This window comes from Kogia breviceps, chromosome 6 (genome assembly GCF_026419965.1).
Source record: "Kogia breviceps isolate mKogBre1 chromosome 6, mKogBre1 haplotype 1, whole genome shotgun sequence".
In the NCBI taxonomy this organism is placed as follows: Eukaryota; Metazoa; Chordata; class Mammalia; order Artiodactyla; family Physeteridae; genus Kogia; species Kogia breviceps.
The window spans coordinates 116,992,449-117,013,294 of record NC_081315.1 but is presented as its reverse complement, the minus strand read 5'-3'; the positions used below and the strand labels follow the sequence as shown (position 1 = coordinate 117,013,294).

The 20,846-nt window shown below is 38.0% G+C and overlaps 1 protein-coding gene and 1 long non-coding RNA gene across 2 annotated transcripts in view; one reads left to right on the top strand and one right to left on the bottom strand.

Moving 5' to 3' along the window:
- The window catches only part of COL25A1 (collagen type XXV alpha 1 chain), a 463,430-nt gene that overhangs the window by 434,388 nt on the left and 8,196 nt on the right, over window positions 1-20,846 (top strand). The window contains exons 29-35 of the mRNA XM_067036470.1: window positions 1,175-1,201; window positions 4,707-4,787; window positions 7,462-7,497; window positions 9,105-9,158; window positions 14,552-14,605; window positions 16,313-16,339; window positions 17,307-17,360. Coding sequence (XP_066892571.1) covers window positions 1,175-1,201; window positions 4,707-4,787; window positions 7,462-7,497; window positions 9,105-9,158; window positions 14,552-14,605; window positions 16,313-16,339; window positions 17,307-17,360 — 333 coding nt within the window. The remainder of the gene's footprint in view (window positions 1-1,174; window positions 1,202-4,706; window positions 4,788-7,461; window positions 7,498-9,104; window positions 9,159-14,551; window positions 14,606-16,312; window positions 16,340-17,306; window positions 17,361-20,846) is intronic.
- LOC136794398 (uncharacterized) lies at window positions 4,897-19,546 on the bottom strand. Its single transcript, XR_010841130.1, has 3 exons — window positions 19,338-19,546; window positions 15,096-15,346; window positions 4,897-4,976 (listed from the first exon to the last, which is right to left on the bottom strand). It is a non-coding gene; the product is annotated as an uncharacterized lncRNA (long non-coding RNA).

Sequence of the window (20,846 nt, the reverse complement as noted above, 5' to 3'; positions counted from 1 at the left end):
ACAAGAATACTTGATAAAATGGCCATTTCCTGAAAATGTTTATCCATAACGTATCCAAAGGGAAAATATTATTCCAATGTAGACATATGTAACAAATATCTATGTACTGCTTGCTTAAAAAAAAAAAAACTTTTTCCTACTGTTGTATGATTTTGCTGATGAGTATTTAAATACTCCTGTCTCCAAATAGTTCATTTAAATGACTTGAAAGTTTAAAGCAATCGACAGTAATCTTTAGTTAATTTAGGTTGACTAATTAGTCTCTATACTTAGATTTACTACAAAATACAGGGGAAAAGACCTGATTCATGAATGTGTTGTGACTTCCTTCCACTGGTAAATAATTGTTGGGCTTCCCTGGTGGCGCAGTGGTTGGGAACCCGCCTGCCGCTGCAGGGGACGCGGGTTCATGCCCTGGTCCGGGAGGATCCCACGTGCCGCGCAGCGGCTGGGCCTGTGAGCCGGGGCCGCTGAGCCTGCGCGTCCGGAGCCTGCGCTCCCCAACGGGAGAGGCCACAACAGTGGGAAGCCCGCGTATCGCAAAATAATAATAATAATAATTGTTACAAGAGCCTTGAAAAATTCATCTTTGTAAAAATGTATGCATTCTAAATGATAATGTTTAACACTCCTGTACTAGAATCCTTCTCTTAGCCTTAAAGAAATGATGCAACAGGGTTCCAAACTTGACTGTCATCTCCTCATTTTCTTGCTCCTTTAGATTTCTTAAAACCTTGGGTCTAGAGCAGTTAGTAATTGAAAAGGTCTCCTCTTCACTGGTACTTAAAGTTCAAAATTTTTTTGGCAAATTTTAAACTCATAAGGTAGCTCACATATTCCACCTAGATTTTTTTAAATAGGGATTTGAGAAATAGAGGTAGTGTGGGTTCACAAACACTTTTTTTTTTTCTTCCATATAACCCTGGCAGATTCCCCCCTCCCTCTCACAGGTATTTAGCAGAAAGAATTGCTGTTAATGAATTTCCTATTACAGAGGAATCCAAGAGCTAGAAGGAACTTTCACTAGGTATTAACATCCACTGGCCTGCCTCTAGCTATAGCTCAAATGAGAAGATTCTTGTTATACATCTATTTTGTTCCTTTATATAATAGTCACTTCTGCTGGGAAAAAGTGAATCAATTCTTAATTAAAAGCTGTGTTTTCCATTTTCAGGGACCCCATGGACTTCCTGGACCAAAGGTAATCCAACAAATCCTTTGATTATTTGATGGCTGTTTCATTGTTAATCGTGGGGAAGCATGACAGAAGCATGTCTGTCCTGTCTTACTTATTTGTCAAGTGATGTTGATAATCTTTAAGCCTTTAAGTATCCAGATGTTTAAATTTCACAACAACGAATGACTTACAACAAATTTAAGTGTTATCACCTAGAGATGAATTAGTCCTCATTTTGCCTTTTTCCTTGTCACTATGTAAGTTTCTTAAGTTACTAATCATAATATACTCAAAATCAACATTCTAAAAGGAAAAAAAAAAGTGAATCTGATGAGATCTCAGACTAGTCCAGATGTTCTTTCTTAGTATAGTATCTTTAGTTGTATATTCAGATGTTATTAGTTGATACTTCTTGCTCTTCGTATAGCAGTACTGCATCTAAATGCTTTAATTATTCCAGCATCTTAATTTTGTACTCCCCCAGAGGTCACTAGTCTAGAATGAGGTGAGGTATATCAAGTATGCTATACTGAGGAGAAGGTTACATCACATACACATATTCTATACTCTGAATTAACAAGAGAACGATGGAGAATATCCCTTCCTTGTCAGAATTATTGCAGTTTGTATTGTGAAGATGGATGAAGGTGCATTCTTTGCCTTTGTGTAGACCGAGAATACACCTTGGATGATTAAAATGAGCCCTGAAAGACCTGCTTCTTCTTTCAGTGAGCATACGTGATGAGGACGTATGTTCTAATCTCAGCTTTGCCACTGACAGGCTGTGTCACCTTGGGGAGATTGTTGACCCTCTCGAATCCTTCATTTACTCAACTAGGTAACTTACCTCAGAGTGTTGTGATGATTTAATGAGGTATGATTTTAGAACACTTCACAGAATATCCGGTGCAGCTGTTCATAAACACCCAATAAACATCAGTTGTTATTGTAATCTTGTGGTTTGATGCTTTGTTCTGAACAGAAAAATTTAGCTAGTCCTCAAGACTGCTTGAGAAAAGGTGCAATGACTCTTGCAACCTCCTCAGTAGTGAGTTGATGCATTGAAATGGAGAGGGGGTGAGGGAACACATAAATGCAGCATTGGCACTAAGAATCAGAAAGCCTAGAGGCAGCCCACCCTCTCCTCTGAGCACTCCCGCTGGCCCCCCAGCTTTAGGGGTGACAAAGGGATTGGTCTGACTCCAGAAACCTGAGTTTCCTTCTCGAGATGAAGCAGGTGACCCACCCAAGAAAGGAAAGAGTTCATGCCTCTTTATTCGTCTTAGAATACCTTACCTTCTGATAAGGCCAGTGATTGACAGTGTCTCAGTGGCGTGGATTATAGTTTAGGGTAAGAACATTTCTGTTGGGGTCAAAAGAGAGCTTATCTATCAGCTCGGTGGTCTAGGTACTTATCTAGCCTTCTTGGGCCTCTTTCCCCACACTGGACTAAATAATCTTTCCTTCTGTGTTGACTTCTGTTTGGATTTGAAGGTACCCCTAAAGACCAGATTAATTGTAATGACTCAGGCCAAAGCCACCAAGATTGAGTTTTTAATTCTATGAGTGGTACAGTTACCCCATCGCCATGACATTAACAGATGCCCAAGATCCTTTTGACATCTACAAGGCAATGATTCACTTTGCCTACACCTAACTTCAGTTGTTATTTAAATCATAGATTTCAGAGAATTGTAAAGTTGAAAACATCGCATAGATTACCTGTGCTAGTTCCTTGATTTTAGAGATAATGAACTACAGGCTCAGGAGATTTAGGTTATTTGCTCTAAATTACACTGCCAATCAAATGACAGATCTGGGACTGGAATTTAGGCTCAGAGTTGACATTTGAAATTTTTGCCTCAGAGTTTGATTGTTTAAACTCACCTTCTCTAAACTTAACGCCCATTCCTATCAATGCAGGATTCCTCACCAAAGAACTTCATAGCCTACCAAGGCTGCCCTGCCTAGTCATCATCTTACGATCACTTGCTGAATGAAAGGCCACACACGTGCAAAGCCCTGAATCTCAAGTTTAGACCAGTTAACTGCAGTTGACTACTGAGCCTTGGCTTTTTTTTTTTTTTTTTTTTTTTGCCGCTCCGGGGCATGTGGGATCTTCCTGGACCGGGGCGCGAACCCGCGTCCCCTGCATCAGCAGGCAGGCTCTCAACCACTGCGCCACCAGGGAAGCCCTGAGCCTTGGCTTTAATCTCACATTGGCTCTAGCTCTGGGACATTCCCAGGATCACACTTTACCAACCATAGAACGCTTGGCTTTCCTACAGTGGTGGCAGCATTGCAGACGCCCTCTCCTCAAAACTGCCAAACTCCATTAGGTCATGCCAATGTATATATTATTTTGTGACCCCTTTGAAAGTTCAAATATATAGCATGGTTCCATGGATGACTCTAGCTCACTGTTTCCTAGAATTTCCTGATGAGAAGAATCACCTGGGAGACATTAAAAATGCCATTCCTGTGCTGCTATGGTCCAGGTGGTGCCCTGGACTCTTTAACAAGTACTGCACTGATTTGCACCATCAAGCAAACCGGGGAAATACTGCCCAGATTAATAATCCCTCCTGCCATGTAAGCATAGCCTCTCCCCTCGCCCATCTCTACCACTCAGGACTCTATAGGGCATTTAAAACTGAAATCATCTTCCTCCCACAAGTCTTTCAAGATCTTCTTGATGAAGTGAATATCTGTACTTAAAAGCTGAAAAGGGAACAGGTCAGAATTCTATTTCTAACATGCTGCTGCCGATAGAAAATAGTGTATTACATTCCTAGGTTTTTAAAAACAGAGTCAAGAGAATTTATCACTTATCATGGTTTTTGTATTGTCACCTTAAGTTAAATTCAAACCTACTTTATTCTATGACTGGACAGACAGACAGTAAAGCAACATATAAGTTCTGTGATCTTCACATTCTCTTCTAGAATTGGCTCTTTGTTGTCTATTCTATTGATTAATCCATGTAGGGACCTGACTTGCAATGTCAGTGAATGAGGATTCACCAAATAGCATTACTTCAAAAGTCAGTTGCTACATTTTTAGCTCATTCCCCTGGGCAAAATGCTTAAAGGCTTAAAATATTCATATATATAACCCTCTCCTGCATATTCCAGTTTTCCATTCCAGCAGAGTGAGTCTTTCCTGCTCAGCCTCTTTCGGTATCCTCCACTCAGATTGTCTTTGATTTACTTGGTCAGAACAATGTAGCATAACACCAATTTCCCTGAGGTAAAACTGAAAAATTCGAAGCTCAGACATATACATTTTGCTTGTAAGGAGCACACTTTCTCAGGAGTTCTGCTTCCTAGAATATTATTTAATTGTCAATTTCAGTTTGTTAATTCTTAAAATTTTTAAAATTATTTTTGAACTGATGCAAGACAAATCTAGCCTGACTCTGCTGTTACCTAAAACTGGAATCTGCAACCATTTCAGAGACTGGCTCTCTTCTCTCGAAGTTGAAACACCCATGATAGCAACCAAAATCGGCATTTGCTTTTGCATTTAGGGTGAACCAGGGTTAAATGGTGTTAAAGGATTGAAGGGTGAACCAGGTCAAAAGGGTGACAGAGGACCCCTTGGTCTTCCAGTAAGTAAAGAAAACTTTCCATTTCAGTGCAAATCTCAGACTTTTCTTTCTACCCTAAGTAAGAACTCTGGTTTACTCAGTGACCATCTTACGGTTGAGATTTCTGTAACTGGAAAACGTACTGTGTTCGCGCAGAGCTCGGCCCAGTTTTGTTTTCTCTGATGTCTGCTCTTGTGTCAGAGGAAGACCCTGTAAAAAACAATGCCATAAAAAAAAAATGCCATAAATGTTCTGTCGTTCAATTACATACATGCCAACCTTCCTCTTCTAAGGCTGACAATTCTTCTCCCATCACCCTCCCCTTTAAAAAATTATTATGCGGATTATTTCATAATTTCTCCCAAATGTTTTTATTATTTAGTGTAGTGTCAAATCCTCCCTCAATTTTTATTTTTTCTTCTTCAATACCAAAAACCATAGCCCCCTGTTGGTGGCAGGTATGCAATTGGCCATTGTTGAAGGCGTGAGGTCAGTGCCGTGGCTCCTTACATTAATCAATCATATTGTGGTCTAAGTGTTGTATGTTGTGCTGGAAATGCCCTCTTACGAGGTTCTTGCGGCAATAATGGATAATATGGAAGAAGTATTTTGCAGTTATTTAGAGATGTTTATTTTTAATGAAAAGGAGATTTCCAACTTTCATGCACTTTGTGCTAGTCTTCTTTCCACAACAACTAAAAAGATATTTTTAAATGATTATTAAATATGAGGGGTTTTTTGGTTTTTGGTTTTTTTTTTGGCTGCACCGTGCAGCATGCAGGATCTTAGCTCCCTGACCAGGGATCGAACCTGTGTCCCCTGCAGTGGAAGCACAGAGTCCTAACCACTGGACCGCCGGGGAATTCCTAAATATGAGTTTTAGTTTCAAGCTTTTTATATGCTGTCTATTCAGTGAATGCAGATAAAAGTCAGTAAAGAACATTATAGATTACATTATTAAAATATGACATAAAATTGGTAATAGAAAATAGTTTATACACGTCTCCATAAAAATATTGGTGACTACTTATTTTATTTTGCCCACAAGTACTGTATTCTAAGTACTAAATTATTCCTCTTGATAGCCGATGCCTTACATAGATCAGGCACTTAGTAGATGCTTAATATGTATTCATTTATTGAATGATGTAAGCCTTATATTAGAGTATAGGTTAAATCACACCAATTAGATAATGCCATAGGTATAAAACCTAAAACCTGTATAATATATGTGAGTCATTAATTCACATTCCAGGTAAATATAATATTATATAATCAGTGGAAAAATTTTATCATCCCCCTATTTATTTTTAAATTTTAATAATGGTGACTCTGAAGAAAGTATCAAAAAGCAAAAGAAAGTTTGGATTTCTATTTTATTTAAACCCTCAATTTGATTTCTTTAAAGTTTGCCCTAATTTCAAATCTAGGACTAGTGTTCATTTTTATGTAACATTTAGCCAAAAGCTCTACATATGCTAGCATTAAGCAAATGATAACACACATATTTTTTTTAAATTTTAATCATTGCTAAGTAAATTGAATTTTGCAGTTATAATCTGACTCACAATAGGATTGTACAGAAGGAATTGTAAAATAAAAAATGAAAAGTACCCCCCAAAATATATGGTATAGCATCAATTGTAGAGTTTGCAGCTGCAATAAATTTTTTTTCTTCCATTTTGTATCATTAACTACATCTGAAGCATAAAATGGGGAAATAGTCCTGCAACCTTGCCAAGAGATGTATAGAAGTAGTGCATTGTCTTTCTTAAATACTCCTTGATCAAATCAACATTTTTAAAGGACTATAAATAAACATTTGAGTTTTGAGATACAAAAGCCATACCAAAAAAGTAATTGAGCTTATAATTGAAACAAGCATTGAAAATGTCATCTTTTGGTCATACGTTATGCATAGCCTAGAGTTGAAGGGAAAGAAAAGCATGCATTGCCTGAGAACAACATTCAATTTTTAAAGCATTTCCCATTCAGACTTTGATGCTCGATTACTTGAAGTGAGCTGAGGAACAATGTTGTTTGGGACAGTTATTTCTTTTTGGACTCATGAAATTTTTCTGGCTTTTTCTTGTTCCTAGAAGTCCCTCTAGTGGTCACTAATGTGAACACAGTAAGAACAATCCAGAAAACTGAGTATCATCTGTGTAACATCCAGAGTCACCCTGACATGTTAAAATTCTGCATTTGTTATTCATCAATGCTATTTTAACAAATAAAACTAGAGCTGTTTTCTTCTCTGAAATTCTAACTTGATTGATTATTATAACGAGCCCTATCCTAGAAGATTGGCCATTATTTTTTTTTCAGAACCGAAAGAAATATATTGTGAATGGCACAGTCTTTAGAAAATTAATTTCATATGGAAATTAGCAACCCAGACTGTTACTGGCAACTATTTTAAAGCCCACTTTATAAACCTCATTCACTTGATTTCTAAGTAAGAATTTATCAAATGGAAATGTCATAAAAATGCCATCATCTGTGGGGTGTTTATTGTCACATTTTTTTTTTTTTCAACTAACAATTTGTAGCAAAGTGATATTCATCCCAGAACCCTGTGACTGCGTATTATGTTGTTTGAAGTGTTACATTTGTTCATCAGTACCTCATACTAATCTCTGTTCTTGTCATTCGTGTTACACCCACCAACCCTGCTACCAACCAAATCACACAGGGAGCATCTGGCTTAGACGGAAAGCCAGGATCCCGGGTGAGTCAGCACCTCAACTTGCTCCAACATGCTTTGTGGCTAGGCGTTTTATGCTTCAGGACAGACTCCCATCAAATGATGAGGGGTACATGGGACTGGAGCAGAAGAAAGTGGACAAAGACAGTGGCAGAAAAGGGAAAGGTAGACAAAGCCTGGGTTGCAGCCTTGTTTGTCGTACAGCCTAAACCGCAGAACATCTTTCTGAAGCCTGGGTTCAAGACTGGATAACTTGTGACGTGGGAAGAATGACCTATCTAATTGGCTTCGTTGTCGTAGAACCCCAGACAGATTTTTCCATAACCAATGAACACTTCCTGCAATTCCATGGGAGGGGCCCTCTGAAGGAATCAAAATCATGTGAATTTATTTTAACTTGCTTTTCCTTTTATGTTTATGTCCATATTAGAAATGTAACTTCTTCTTTGGAACTAACTTTCAAATCTCTGTTCATTGAAATGACTTGTCTGTCTTCTGTCATTTTGTCTCTTTTCTATGGTTCTTAACAGCTCCATCTCTTAAATTTCAGCTACAGGTCCTCAATATTTAGAAGTCTTCTGAAGATGAACTTTGAGTTCAGGCAGTAAGAAAAAGATCAAGCTGATGTTGATAATTCACCAACATTAGAATGAGTTTAAAACCCTGAATTATTTCATATCACAAGACTCATAGAATAAACAAGAATAGTATAACAGAAATAGGAGTACTAAAAAAATTGTGCTAGAATAGTTTCTGTTTGCAAATATCATAATAAATTCATTGCAAATCTAAGCATACGCTTCCTGAAAATGAGCAAATATACCTGAAGTCCTTGCTACATTTTTAAGAATCAAAAAGAATTCCAAGCTCTTCAATTCTTAAAACCTGTTTCAGGCAGTCATTATTTTCACTGGACCTCGGTGTTCCTATATTCATCCAAATATTATCTCATCTGCCACAGAAATACTAATCCTGAACCAGGAGGCCAGAGGGCAATTATGCCATTAAATAATCCAGCTGCCTGATTTGTGCCTTATAGGCCCAGTGACTTGAGCCACTGCAGCAGAACTTATAAGAATAATTCCTTCCTCCTAAGCCCCCTGCTGCTTCCAACAGAACTGAAGAAAGTTTGAAAAGTTAAACACTGTTCTCATTTAAGTTTTTTTTTTTTTTTTTTACTTGTGTAACTATTCGAGCCTCTTAAACAGCTGAAAACAAGACTTCAGAGCATTTGTTGGCCAAGAGGGGTAGGGTAACTGTAGGGGCAGAGAATGGATGTGAAGAAGAGGTGATGTAAAGCAAAAACAATTAATTTTTTCTTAAGATTTTGGGGGCAAAGTGAAGATGTTCCATTTAGTCAGGGAGGAAATATATAATTAAATGTGATAGACAGTATTTTGTGTGAGCCTTTCTTTGAAATATGCAGTTATATAATTCATCCCTTTTGCATGAGCTTCTTGAAAACTGTTGGCCTGAAAGAATCAAGCATAAAGCAGTTTGAAAGGAGACGTGTTGTCTTACTGACATTCTAAGGCATCATTCACCCAGGAAAAGTCCAGGATAGATTATAACTGCTTTTCTTACAGCCCTTGGGATATGTCTCATATTATATTATTTTTATCTTTTTTTAGGGTACAGATGGCCCTATGGGACCCCATGGCCCTGCAGGTCCCAAAGGAGAAAGAGTAAGTTGCTCCTGAGGTTATTAAGCTGTGACCTAAGGAAAACACAGTGTGCCTTTTCCATTTTAGTTGATCTGAGCTGTTCATTTCCCAGAAGAAATAAAGGGCCATCTTAAGTTCTATTCAGAGTCCTCATGCTGAGAGAACGACAGAGTATTAGAATATGCCTGCCTTAACCAAAAAAAAAAAAAAAAAACCAACAATGCATACATTTTCATAGCTAAAGAAAATAGCTCAGACCATTCCTTCTTGACCCCTAAGGAAGATGTTTTCATTTGGCCTTAATCCAGAAAGTTGATGTCAATAGGTCTAAAATTTCCAGGACTATATATTCTGGTCGATAATCTTTTATATTAAGCTACTCTATTCATTCAGAATAAGTTATAACTTTTCTAAAGGGAACTTACAAAGCCTAAGGATTCTCTGCACAGTTACACATGCTCCTCTTTTTTAGCAAAAGAATAGCCTTTCTTTAACCATAAGGAAATAATTTTAGTGCATTATAAAACAAAAACCTTCCACTAACCTCTCTCTTGCTAAGCCATGTTTCCATATCTTTGGGGGGAAAAAAGACACTCAGAGTGGAAGATAAACATCTGACACACAAAAATGTACCACAGCATCAGCAGCTGGTCATCTGTCTGGAACTTCTCTCCCTCTTTCTCTGTTTTTCTTCTGCTTTTTCTTTTCCTCACCCTGAAAAATTTAGAAGGTTTTTTGTATCTGAGTAGAATTGTGTCATCAATTTCTCCACCATCCAGGATAGGATGTAAAAAAAGTATCCTAATGGTGAGGACTTCAAAATGTTGGAATGATTCATTGTGCAACTTTGTGGTCTTTTAAAACTAGATAGAGTTTCATCAGTCTGGGATAATTCTCTTTAAAATAGAGGGCCACATAGTGATTTCTTTGGCATACATCCCCAACTCATAATTCCATGTCCTATAAAGTGAATTCACTTATTCAGTAAGTATCACATTAAGATGTACAAAACACAATGTACTCCTAGTGTGGAATGAAAACGCTCTCCTCCCATTTATGAAGTCTGTTTTGCTAATTGTTCTAATGAATTGCACAATAATAATTGTTTCATCATCCTATAACCTTTTATTAATACACTGTATATACTTACTCAGTACTGTGAAGGAAGCAGCTATTTTCCATGATCTAGAAGAGTTTACAATCTAATTGCAGAGGAAAAAAATATCTGCAAGGAATAACTAGATAATGAGGCCTAAGTGAATACAAATAGTACATGCTGTGCATTTAGCGATGAGGAAGGCTGGCTTTACCCAAGAATCCTTCTAGGAAGAGGTGAGTCCTAAAGGAAATAAATCATCTGAATTTATTTCTAAGGTCAAACAAAAGACTTAACGAAGATCATCTTAATTAAAAAGATTTAAAAGCTAAGAGCCTCATGCTGCTGGTGCAGTCAAGCATTGTATCAGGAAATCCAGTACATGGACTAAAAATGGAGCAGCAAATCTCAAGTAGTCTGGTGGCAGAAGGCCCTGGGACTCAAGAGGGTTTACCGTTTGGTAAATCAGCTGTTACTTCCGAGAGCTCCACAGTGTTATAAGAGTATCAGGTCTCAGCGCCGGGGTAGAATTCACCAGGAGAGCAAATGAAATGGCTAAGAATTTGTGAAGGCATAGTTTAAGTCAAATGGTGTGCAGTGTAAAGTGTTACACTTGTATTTAGTCAGCATGTTAACTATCTTAACTGGATCAGATATCAGTACTCTCTCCAAGGGCCCCTCTCCCTAAGTGCTAAACTGGAGTGTGATTCTCAAAGTTAATTGATGGAGGTGCCATCTGGACTCTCTTGAAAAAGTTTCAAATTTTAAAGAGGCAGGAATCAAGAAAGGGGTTCGTTCTAGAATAATTCCTCAGCGTAGACATGCAAATTAAAGATCCTGAATGAAATGAGACCAGCCTAAAAGAAACCAGGCATTTGACAGACAGTGTTACTCAAGAATTGTCAAATACATGACTGGCAGCATTAGTAGGCAGCTCTTCAGAGCACCTGAACGTCCTACCTTCAGCTGATTTCTTCATCTTGGCCTTGTAACCCCTAAGGAACTCCGTAGAGTGTGTTAAATTTGAGACGTTCAAAGTTCTTTTGGAATGAATTAATCCCGGAAAAGAAGTTGCACGTTCAAGGCCCTGTGTTAATATTTCATTCCTAAAAGTTTTCAAGCTGAAACCATTAAGCTGCTTTTGGTTCCAAGTGACAGAACCCCAACTCAAAATGGCTTAAACAATAAAGAAATGTATAGGTCTGTGTGGCAAAATAGTCAAAGGAGGAACTCTAGGCTTTGCTTCTGTGCCCTTTCCAAGAGCTGGCTTTGTCTTCTGACCACAGGCAAGCTGGTTGCACCAGTTCCAGAACCCCCCTCTGGCGAGGCATCAGCAGAGAGCAAACATAGGGACTGTCTTCTCCTGTATCCTCCTTAGCTGTGAGGAAACCGTCCCCAAAGCTTCCCAGCCCCTTCCCCTGACACTTCATTGACCAGGATTGGGTCATATGTCCACTTCTGAAGCAGTCACTGGGAGTGAGATGGAATTGTCATTATTAGCTTAAAGTAAGTATTGGGGGGTGAGCAATTCTGCAAGAGGAGCTCCACAGCTTCAGTGACAACTGAATTCAAATCAGCCACAGCATATTCATTTTAAAAACAAAATAAAGCTGAAGTACTCAGTCAGAGGAGGAAGAAGGGAGTAGGTATATCAAAATAATCTGTGGAGATATTTCAAACCAGAGCTACTCTAATCCATTGAGTTTTTACGAATTAGACCAACTCCAGGTTACACGAACCTTCCTTCTAAATCCCCACCTCCCATTTACACACGCACGCACGCACACACTTAAAAGATCATAAATAACACTGACAGATCAAACTGAAAGAACTTTATTTTGAATGAGTGCTCTTTGAGTTGCCAAGCCCCTTTCATTAAAAACAAGACCTCTAACTGTACGATAATAATGAGAGCTTCTTTTTATGGACATATTATTTGGCAACATATAGTTTCATATTTTATAATCACACTTATTCTTCAGAAAAATTCTTGCAGAATATGTATTACTCTTCTTATTTTACAGCCAATGAAACACAGGCACAGAAAGGTTAAGGAAGTTACCCAAGGTCACCCAACCAGTCAGTGCCAGAACTGGAATTCAAATTTAAATCTGTTTCATTTCAAAGCCTGGCCACTTTACTGAATGCAATTCCTGCTCTTTCAGTAATAAACATAAAGTAATAATGAGTAAAAGTGCAATAAGCTTTTATCATATTTATTCCCCCAAATCTCCCTATACTATATGTGCCTCTAAGTGACAGTGCTAATTAGCACCAACAACCCCTAAGTTTACATTAAAGAAGAATGTTGACAGTGACTTGAAATTTGCTCACATGGGAATTTGGAGTGTAGAGAAACACAGAATAATACTTGGATCTGCATGCACGGTTATCAGCTGAACTTGACGTTTTACCCCTGGAAGAGATTTGCTACCCTTAAACTTCTTCAGGGGTGTAATAAAAGAAGGTAACATTTTCTTTTGGCCCCTCACATAAACATCATCATTCTCCTGAAGTTTCCATATTAAATACTGACAGTTTAATTTTGGAGATGGCAGCAGAAGAAAACACTGCTTGAAATGCAGACATCTCTTTTTTTATTATCACAATTTCATATTCCTGGGGACACCTCCAATTACTTATTTTTTATAAGCATTCAAGATGATCGTGTTTAATGAATCAACCAACAAAGGATTAATCTCCAAACTATATAAACAGCTCATGCAGCTCAATATTAAAAAAACAAACAACGCAATCCAAAAATGGGCAGAGGACCTAAATAGACCTTTCTCCAAAGAAGACATACAGATGGCGAAGAAGCACATGAAAAGCTGCTCAACATCACTAATTATTAGAGAAATGCAAATCAAAACTCCAATGAGGTATCACTTCACACCAGTTAGAATGGGCATCATCAGAAAATCTACAAACAACAAATGCTGGAGAGGGTGTGGAGAAAAGGGAACCCTCTTGCACTGTTGGTGGGAATGTAAATTGATACAGCCAGCCACTATGGAGAACAGTATGGAGGTTCCTTAAAAAACTAAAAATAGAATTACCATATGATCCAGCAATCCCACTACTGGGCATATACCCTGAGAAAGCCATAATTCAAAAAGACACATGCACCCAATGTTCATTGCAGCACTATTTACAATAGCCAGGACATGGAAGCAACCTAAATGCCCATCGACAGACGAATGGATAAAGAAGATGTGGTACATATATACCATGGAATATTACTCAGCCATAAAAAGGAATGAAATTGGGTCATTTGTAGACACGTGGATGGGTCTAGAGACTGTCATACAGAGTGAAGTCAGAAAGACAAAAACAAATATCATATATTAACGCATATATGTGAAACCTAGAAAACTGGTACAGATGAACCGGTTTGCAGGGCAGAAATAGAGACGCAGATATAGAGAACAAACATATGGACACCAAGGGGGGACAGTGGTTGAGGTGGTGATGGTGGTGTGATTAATTGGGCGATTGAGATTGACATATATACGCTAATATGTATAAAATAGATAACTAATAAGAATATGCTATATAATAAAATAAATTTTTAAAATAGATTATCATTTAAGCCGAGACAAGCTCTGCTACTTAAATAGGTACATGAAGAGAGAGTGATGAGGTAGTAAATTCCTACCTTATCAGGCACTGAGTAGAAAACATAAAAGTTTTTAAACCCTCTTTTTCCGAAAGGAAGCAAAACATACATGATTTTATTGATTTGACTTGACTCATGAATTCTGCATGCTGGACACTATTATAAGCTGTGGGCATGCAGTAGAGGAAAAGGCCAGGGCCCTGGCACCCTAATGTGCAGATTCTAGCGAGGGGCTCAGCAGAGAATAGACAAGTTATAACGTGGGTCTGTCTCCTGGTGTATGAGCACCGTGCAGTAAAATACAGCTCAGTTAAGGGCAGGGGCAGTCAAGGGTGAAGGGCTCGCTGAAGAGACATTTGGTAGGGGGAAAAAGAATTTTCTTATTACATTTTTGAAAAAGTGGTGACTTAAAATAATTAGTAACAAATAAACATTTCACAGTAAGGCCAAAGAAACCCAAGCACCACACACCCTAGATATGCAAGTCCTTTTGCACCGCTGGGCAGACAGTCCTTCTTTCAAAGGTGATTCTGTAAAATATGCTAATATGGATTTCTTTTGCTGTATCACTGGCAGCGGCCCTGAAAGAGCCTGACTCTTTGGAATTTTGATAGAATGAGGCTTTAGCCACAGGCCATCAGGGAAAGTGTGTGAATATAGGTGTCTGCTTATGATTTGCACTTTCACCTTTCATTATAGGGTGAAAAAGGAGCAATGGGAGAGCCGGGACCTCGAGGACCGTATGGTCTTCCCGTGAGTTCTCTCGTCTCGCGATGGTGTTTCCCTTCAGCATGTATGGATGACCTGTCCCTGGCGTGGTTAACCCTCCCCTCGTGGGTAGACTAATCCCATTAGAGGAGCAAAGAACAATCCACTAATTCTCTTCAACGCCAATGTAACTGTGTACTTCAGACATAGTCATATCTGTGTCGTGTTCTTACACTCACGTACAGACACCCACACACTTCACCAGATTGAGAGGATCAGAGGTTGTCCATGAGACGGACAGTGCTAACCTGACAGCGGGCTTTTGACCGTCAGATAACCCCTCCCTGAGCCACCTGACCAAACCCATAATCGGCCCTTCCTTGGGAGGTCATTGTACCAGAAGTGGGTGTGGAAGCTTAATTTTAAAAACTCTCTTCAGACTTTATCTGTTCTCATGTATCACTTACAAAAACTGCTCTTGCTAATAAAAGGTATTTCTCAGATTGATGTTTACGATGGCTTTGATGTTTCTGACCTTTCTAAATTACCGTGATGACAAGTGATCTTCAGAACAGAGAAGGTTGATAGTGTTCTATCTTCCAAAATTCGGGCTTCCCTGGTGGCGCAGTGGTTGAGAGTCCGCCTGCCGATGTAGGGGACGCGGGTTCGTGCCCCGGTCCGGGAAGATCCCACATGCCGAGCAACTGGGCCCGTGAGCCATGGCCGCTGAGCCTGCGCGTCCGGCGCCTGTGCTCCGCAACGGGAGAGGCCACAACAGTAAGAGGCCTGCGTACCGAAAAAAAATAAAATAAGATAAAAATATCTTCTGAAAATTCTCAGTTACACCCACTTCAAATTGAGGGCCTCGGGTTTGCTTCAGAATATTTATTCTCTTTGGGATAATTGTAAATGGTTTGATGGGGTAGGGTAGGACTACAGTAGAAGCATATAATGTTGTTTCAAGGTTTTTAACCCCTATGTATTTTCCACGTACCTTGTACTTTCTAGTTTTGAGGAATTGAAATGATAAGCTCAAACCATGATTACTTGAGTGCTAAAAGAGATGCTGATTTTGAAATCGATTTCAAAATCTAATTGGTGGAATCAAAGCAACTTCTCAGCAACTTTGGGGTGGATTTGTTGTGTGATTTTCAATGCCCTGAAAATCTGCTCTACTTGGCTGAACCAATCATCCTTGCACAGCTGTATTATATTCCTTCTATAATAGGGGGTCATTAATTTACAAACAGTCTTTAAGCTGTGATCTTCACACCCGCAATATTTATAGACAAGGTGTACATCTAGCCAAATTAAAATTGTATTTAACAATAAACAGTTTTCACATTCTTTACACACTTATGAGCTAACTACTAAGTTGTCAAACTAAAGTAGCATAGATTTGCTTATTCTGTTAGTGCTGGTGTGTTTTTAAATCAACTACACAGTATTTTTGCTTTTGACTTACTCTTAGATTGATACCTTGAATACCAAGCATTAAACTTCAGCAAAATATCAGACTATTTAACCTGATATATAATAAAACATTTTCATGACCCTTCCCTGCAACATTAACAGTCACTTCACTTGATTTAGCGAAAGAAATTTGTGTTACTAATCAATAGAGAATCTTTTTCACATTTCTGAATTAGTTGTTTTTATAGTAGTGTTGCATGTCCAGGCAGCCTTCAATAGAATAATAACCTATTTGTGAAACTTAGGAACACTAATGTAGCTACTATGATTCTTTGGCAGGGGAAAGATGGAGAGCCTGGTCTTGATGTAAGTAACACCTACAATGAACATCTTCCCATTATAATAGATGCTGATGGTCTCCATCATCAGTAACAGCAAGAATACTTCTACTTTTTTTCTGTGCACATAATTATGTGTCCGGCATATATTGCTGTGCGTGTAGACAGCAATATGAAATAAACCACTAGGGTTGGCATGAGATAGACATAAAAGCAAAAAGCATAATTATCTAGTATGAAATTAATAACTGACAGTTGATAGAGGCACTTCAAAATACTTTCCCAAATTAGAGACACTCAACATGAATGGTTAAATTACTTATTTTAAAATATGCATAAAATCGAAGTATCTTTCACATGCTACCCTTAGGGAATGACATGTTTATTCTCAAAGCTATTATGCAGTATTTTGCTTTTTAGCATAAAGTCTCTATATATCTTATAGTAACATAATTCTATAAAAATAGAGAATGTCAAAAGTCAGTCCCTCCTAAAATGATTACTGTTCGTCCTGTATTATGTGAATAATAGCAGTAGCAAAAAGTAATAGTAGTTACTCTTCATTGGGCACCATTTGTGTGCAGATATCATTCTGGCACTTTATATATCATCACATTTAATGCTCACACCAGCAGATGTGTAGTATTAATAGGTATTAACCTTGTTTTATGGTCAAAGGACTAAAATGGTGAAGTAAGTTTGCCCACAGTCCCACAAATCAGAGAACTTGCCAGGATTCAAACTAGGATCCTGATATTCTCTCCACTATACATTTCTTTGGAGAAAAAGCAAGAAACCTTTTGTTTACAGATACTTGAGATGTCAGGAAACTGTTATTTCTAAGTGCCACTTTACCCATCTAAGTTTTGAGATTTGGGGGCATGCCATGTTTCTTTATATTTGCGTTCAGAAACATGAATTCTTAAGGTTTTTTTCAATATGGTGTTGCCACAGTTATACCAATAGATCTTTTTGGTTTGCTTTTTATCCTATAGGGTTTCCCTGGTCCACGAGGCGAGAAGGGTGATCTAGGAGAAAAGGGGGAAAAGGTGACCTCTCCAGCCTAGCATGTGCCTGTTTGATTTTTCTTCTTCTGTCTGCTTTGCTGTTCAACTTGTGTGGTTCTTTCATACGTCTAATCTTTCTCCATCCTGTGCTCCAAAAACACTCTGATGTTTGATCTGAGGAACCAGATCTTCACAGAGGAATAAAGAAGGCTACACTGCAAGAAATAAGGGCACTGTTAGCACAGAAGAAAAGAATTATAATCCCCAGATATCTGGGCTACAATCTTTGGACTACCTGACACCAATTAATTGAAAGATGAAGTTTTCAGGGGTTTTTGAAAATGGGGGTGGGGGAGGCATTTATGACATTAAGTAAAATTAAATAGCACAAATCTGCAACAGTCTTCTGGCAGAGCTCAGCTAACCCTGTAAATTCAGCATCTCATTCATCTTCACAACATTCCCAGAAGATATGTCCTGTATCTTGATTTTTTTTTTTTTTTTGATTGGAAAGTAGAAGGCAAGCAGTATGCCGATAAACCCAGTGACTCCCTTATGCAGGGACCAGGACTTGTTGCCTTTGGACGCTGTAGATATTTTTAAGTGAAGATATTGGTGTATTTTATGAGATTGATGTTTAGGTCCTATCTCAAGACTGTCAGCTCCAGGGGATAAGGACCCAATATCAAGCAAAATGGTTTTATGTCTGGAAGCAAAATGTGGATTATGGATTTTTTTAACCACTTTTTTCTTCTTTAAAAAATAGTTTTTTTTATATTGGACACAGGTGAAAAAGGGAAAAAATTTTTTTAAACCTCAGCACCTCAAAAGAATAATGAAAATTTTAAAGTGGCTGAAATGGTACCTTCATAATTCAGATTTAAACCAATTCTATTTCTCAGATTAATTTATGTCCTACTCTACTTACCACACTATTTTCAAAACCCTATAAATTCTCTTTAACAGTGAAGTTCATAGCTGCTGAAAAGCAAGGCCAAATGAGAGTGGCCAAAAAAAAAGAGGATATTAAGCCTGCTGTATATTCTTTGGGCATTAAACATTACTTAGCTTCCCATTGCTAGGAAAGCTCATGTGAGTGGTTATATGAAAGCACCACCATCATCACTGTCACATCATTGTCACATTTATTGAACACTTATTATGTTTTTCCAAGAGCCTCACATAAGAGAAGTCTTTTAATCCTCATAACAACACCCTAAGTTTGGTGCTATTATTGTCCCCATTTCATAGACAAGGAAACTGAAGCATTAAAAAAAGTTCTTTTATCCTGAATTGTAAATTCTAACTGTAAAATATACATGTTTTGAGATAAATTGTACTTGCAGTCTTTTAGCCCAAGGTGTCTCTGTGTGCCTTCAAGATTATAGGCATTTATTTTATATTTACCGAATGGGTTGTATGAGTCAAAAACCTTATTCACTCAAAAGTATGTCACCATTATGAAGATATTCATTCTAATGATCTTTTAAACAAAGAAGAAATTACTGGTATTGTAACTTACGAAAACCTAAAGCTACAAATTTAATCCTCAGAATAATGTTAATCACCCATACAAAAATCTTTCCATATTTCAGATTCCATAATTAGAAGTTTTATATTTAGGGAAATTAGATACAAATGTGAATACTTTTTGTATATCATTCTTTGACATGGGAGACAAAAATTAGCAAGAGCCCTTACGTGTTCATACCCACAAAGACAGATAGTTACAAAACTATGATGATTACTAATAACACTGACACATTATCCTCTGTAAAAGAGTGTCCATTTTCCATAAAGCTTGAGGTTCACTAGAATATTACTGAAAAACGATTCCCAGAGCCTGTTAAAGTCAACATTCCTATGACAACACTTGCCGTTGAGTGATTAATCTGAGTTGATTAACCAATCAAAAAATGAATTGAATCCAAAATTAATAATACCCAACACATCTGGTGTCAGTCACACCTATGTGAAGAAGAGTCCACTCCCTCCCAAATAAGTTTAAATCAATTTTACCTCACGGCAATGATGTTACTTGCTGAGGAAGAATGTTGATTCATCTTGCACAAGTGAGCAATTTACTCCCGAAAGATCCTCCCATCTTACTTCCTATCACACCTGCTCTCATTTCACTTCACCCTGGCATCTCGGGTCTTTGTTTTTGATCATGATCAACTAAGCCACACAGAAGTTCTCTCTTTCCCCGATATTAGAGAAACCCAAATGGCTTTGATTCTGAGCCTTCTGATGCAGTGTTTTTGGCACACAGGAGATAAATGTGGATCTTTCACTCACACAGAAAGAATGCATTAATTTGAGTGCATATCTCGTCTATATCTGTTATGTATATGTCTTTGAATATTCATGTTGTTTCGCTTCTGAAATTATTCAGACTTATTGTATCTGCCATCCTGCTTGCAGAATGAATACACTATTTAAATATGTATTGCATAGTATTTTGTATTCTGTACTGCACCAGCTTCTTGTCTATAAATATGCAGAGATATTTATGTTAATGTGAAACAGCTGAGGTGCATTCCTTACTTCTCCTCCTTTTGCCTCCTTTCCTTAATTCCTCCATCCCTATGATCCATGCAGATTTCCACAACCTTTACCTTGATTCTTAAATACTAATTTCCATGGCTACATTCCCACTATGTAATTATCCTGCCTACCTCATTTTTAGCATTAGCTCAACTGAATCCAAACTGCTTTTCCTCTCTTGAACAGAATTTTTTTTTGTTTTTTTGGCTTTTGTTACCTTCTGAGCAAGCTGGAAACCCATTTACCATTGTGAACACCTGGCATGAGACCAACAGCAGTGAATTAAAGAACATCTTTGAGTTTATAAACAAGTCTGTTTCTCCAAGTGGCATTGCTGAGAAATCTTAGCACTTTTAAAATTTGTTTATCTGACTTACTAAGGAAAGTATTTGCTTTTCGTTTCCTTAAAAAGAATGTTAAAAGAAAGAGTATATTTTTAACACACTGAATATGTTTAAATGAGAACTAACTACAAAAAATAATGTCAGAAAGCTGGATTCATTTCAAAAAGATAGACGCTGCCCAGATTTTTTCCCGTCTCCTCTGGCTCAATGTAGCTTTCATCTGTTATAGGATTAGAAAAAAAGCAAGTTGGCAGGTACTGAAAATTGGGTGAAGTCTCCATTATTCCTCTGAACTTCACTGCCACTGGCTGGATTCAATACAGTTGGTATCTCTCATCTTCACCAAAGCGGTGGCGGGAACACCTCATTCACAAGGACCACGGCACTGGGGTCTAAGTCAGCACTGATCCTTCTTTCTGATGTGTCAGCCTTCAAGTTCTTTCATCTTGTTGAATCTTTTTAATAAAATCCTGTACATCACTGCCCAGAATCCATTGCCACTCTGGAAGTCTGTTATTTTTTCATAATATCATGCCTTACCTAAACCAGAAAACAGTGGTAAATGCCCTTCCAGACTTTTATTGGCTAAACCATCTTTTGAATCACCGTTACTCCCCCCCTCCCCCAAATAAAACCT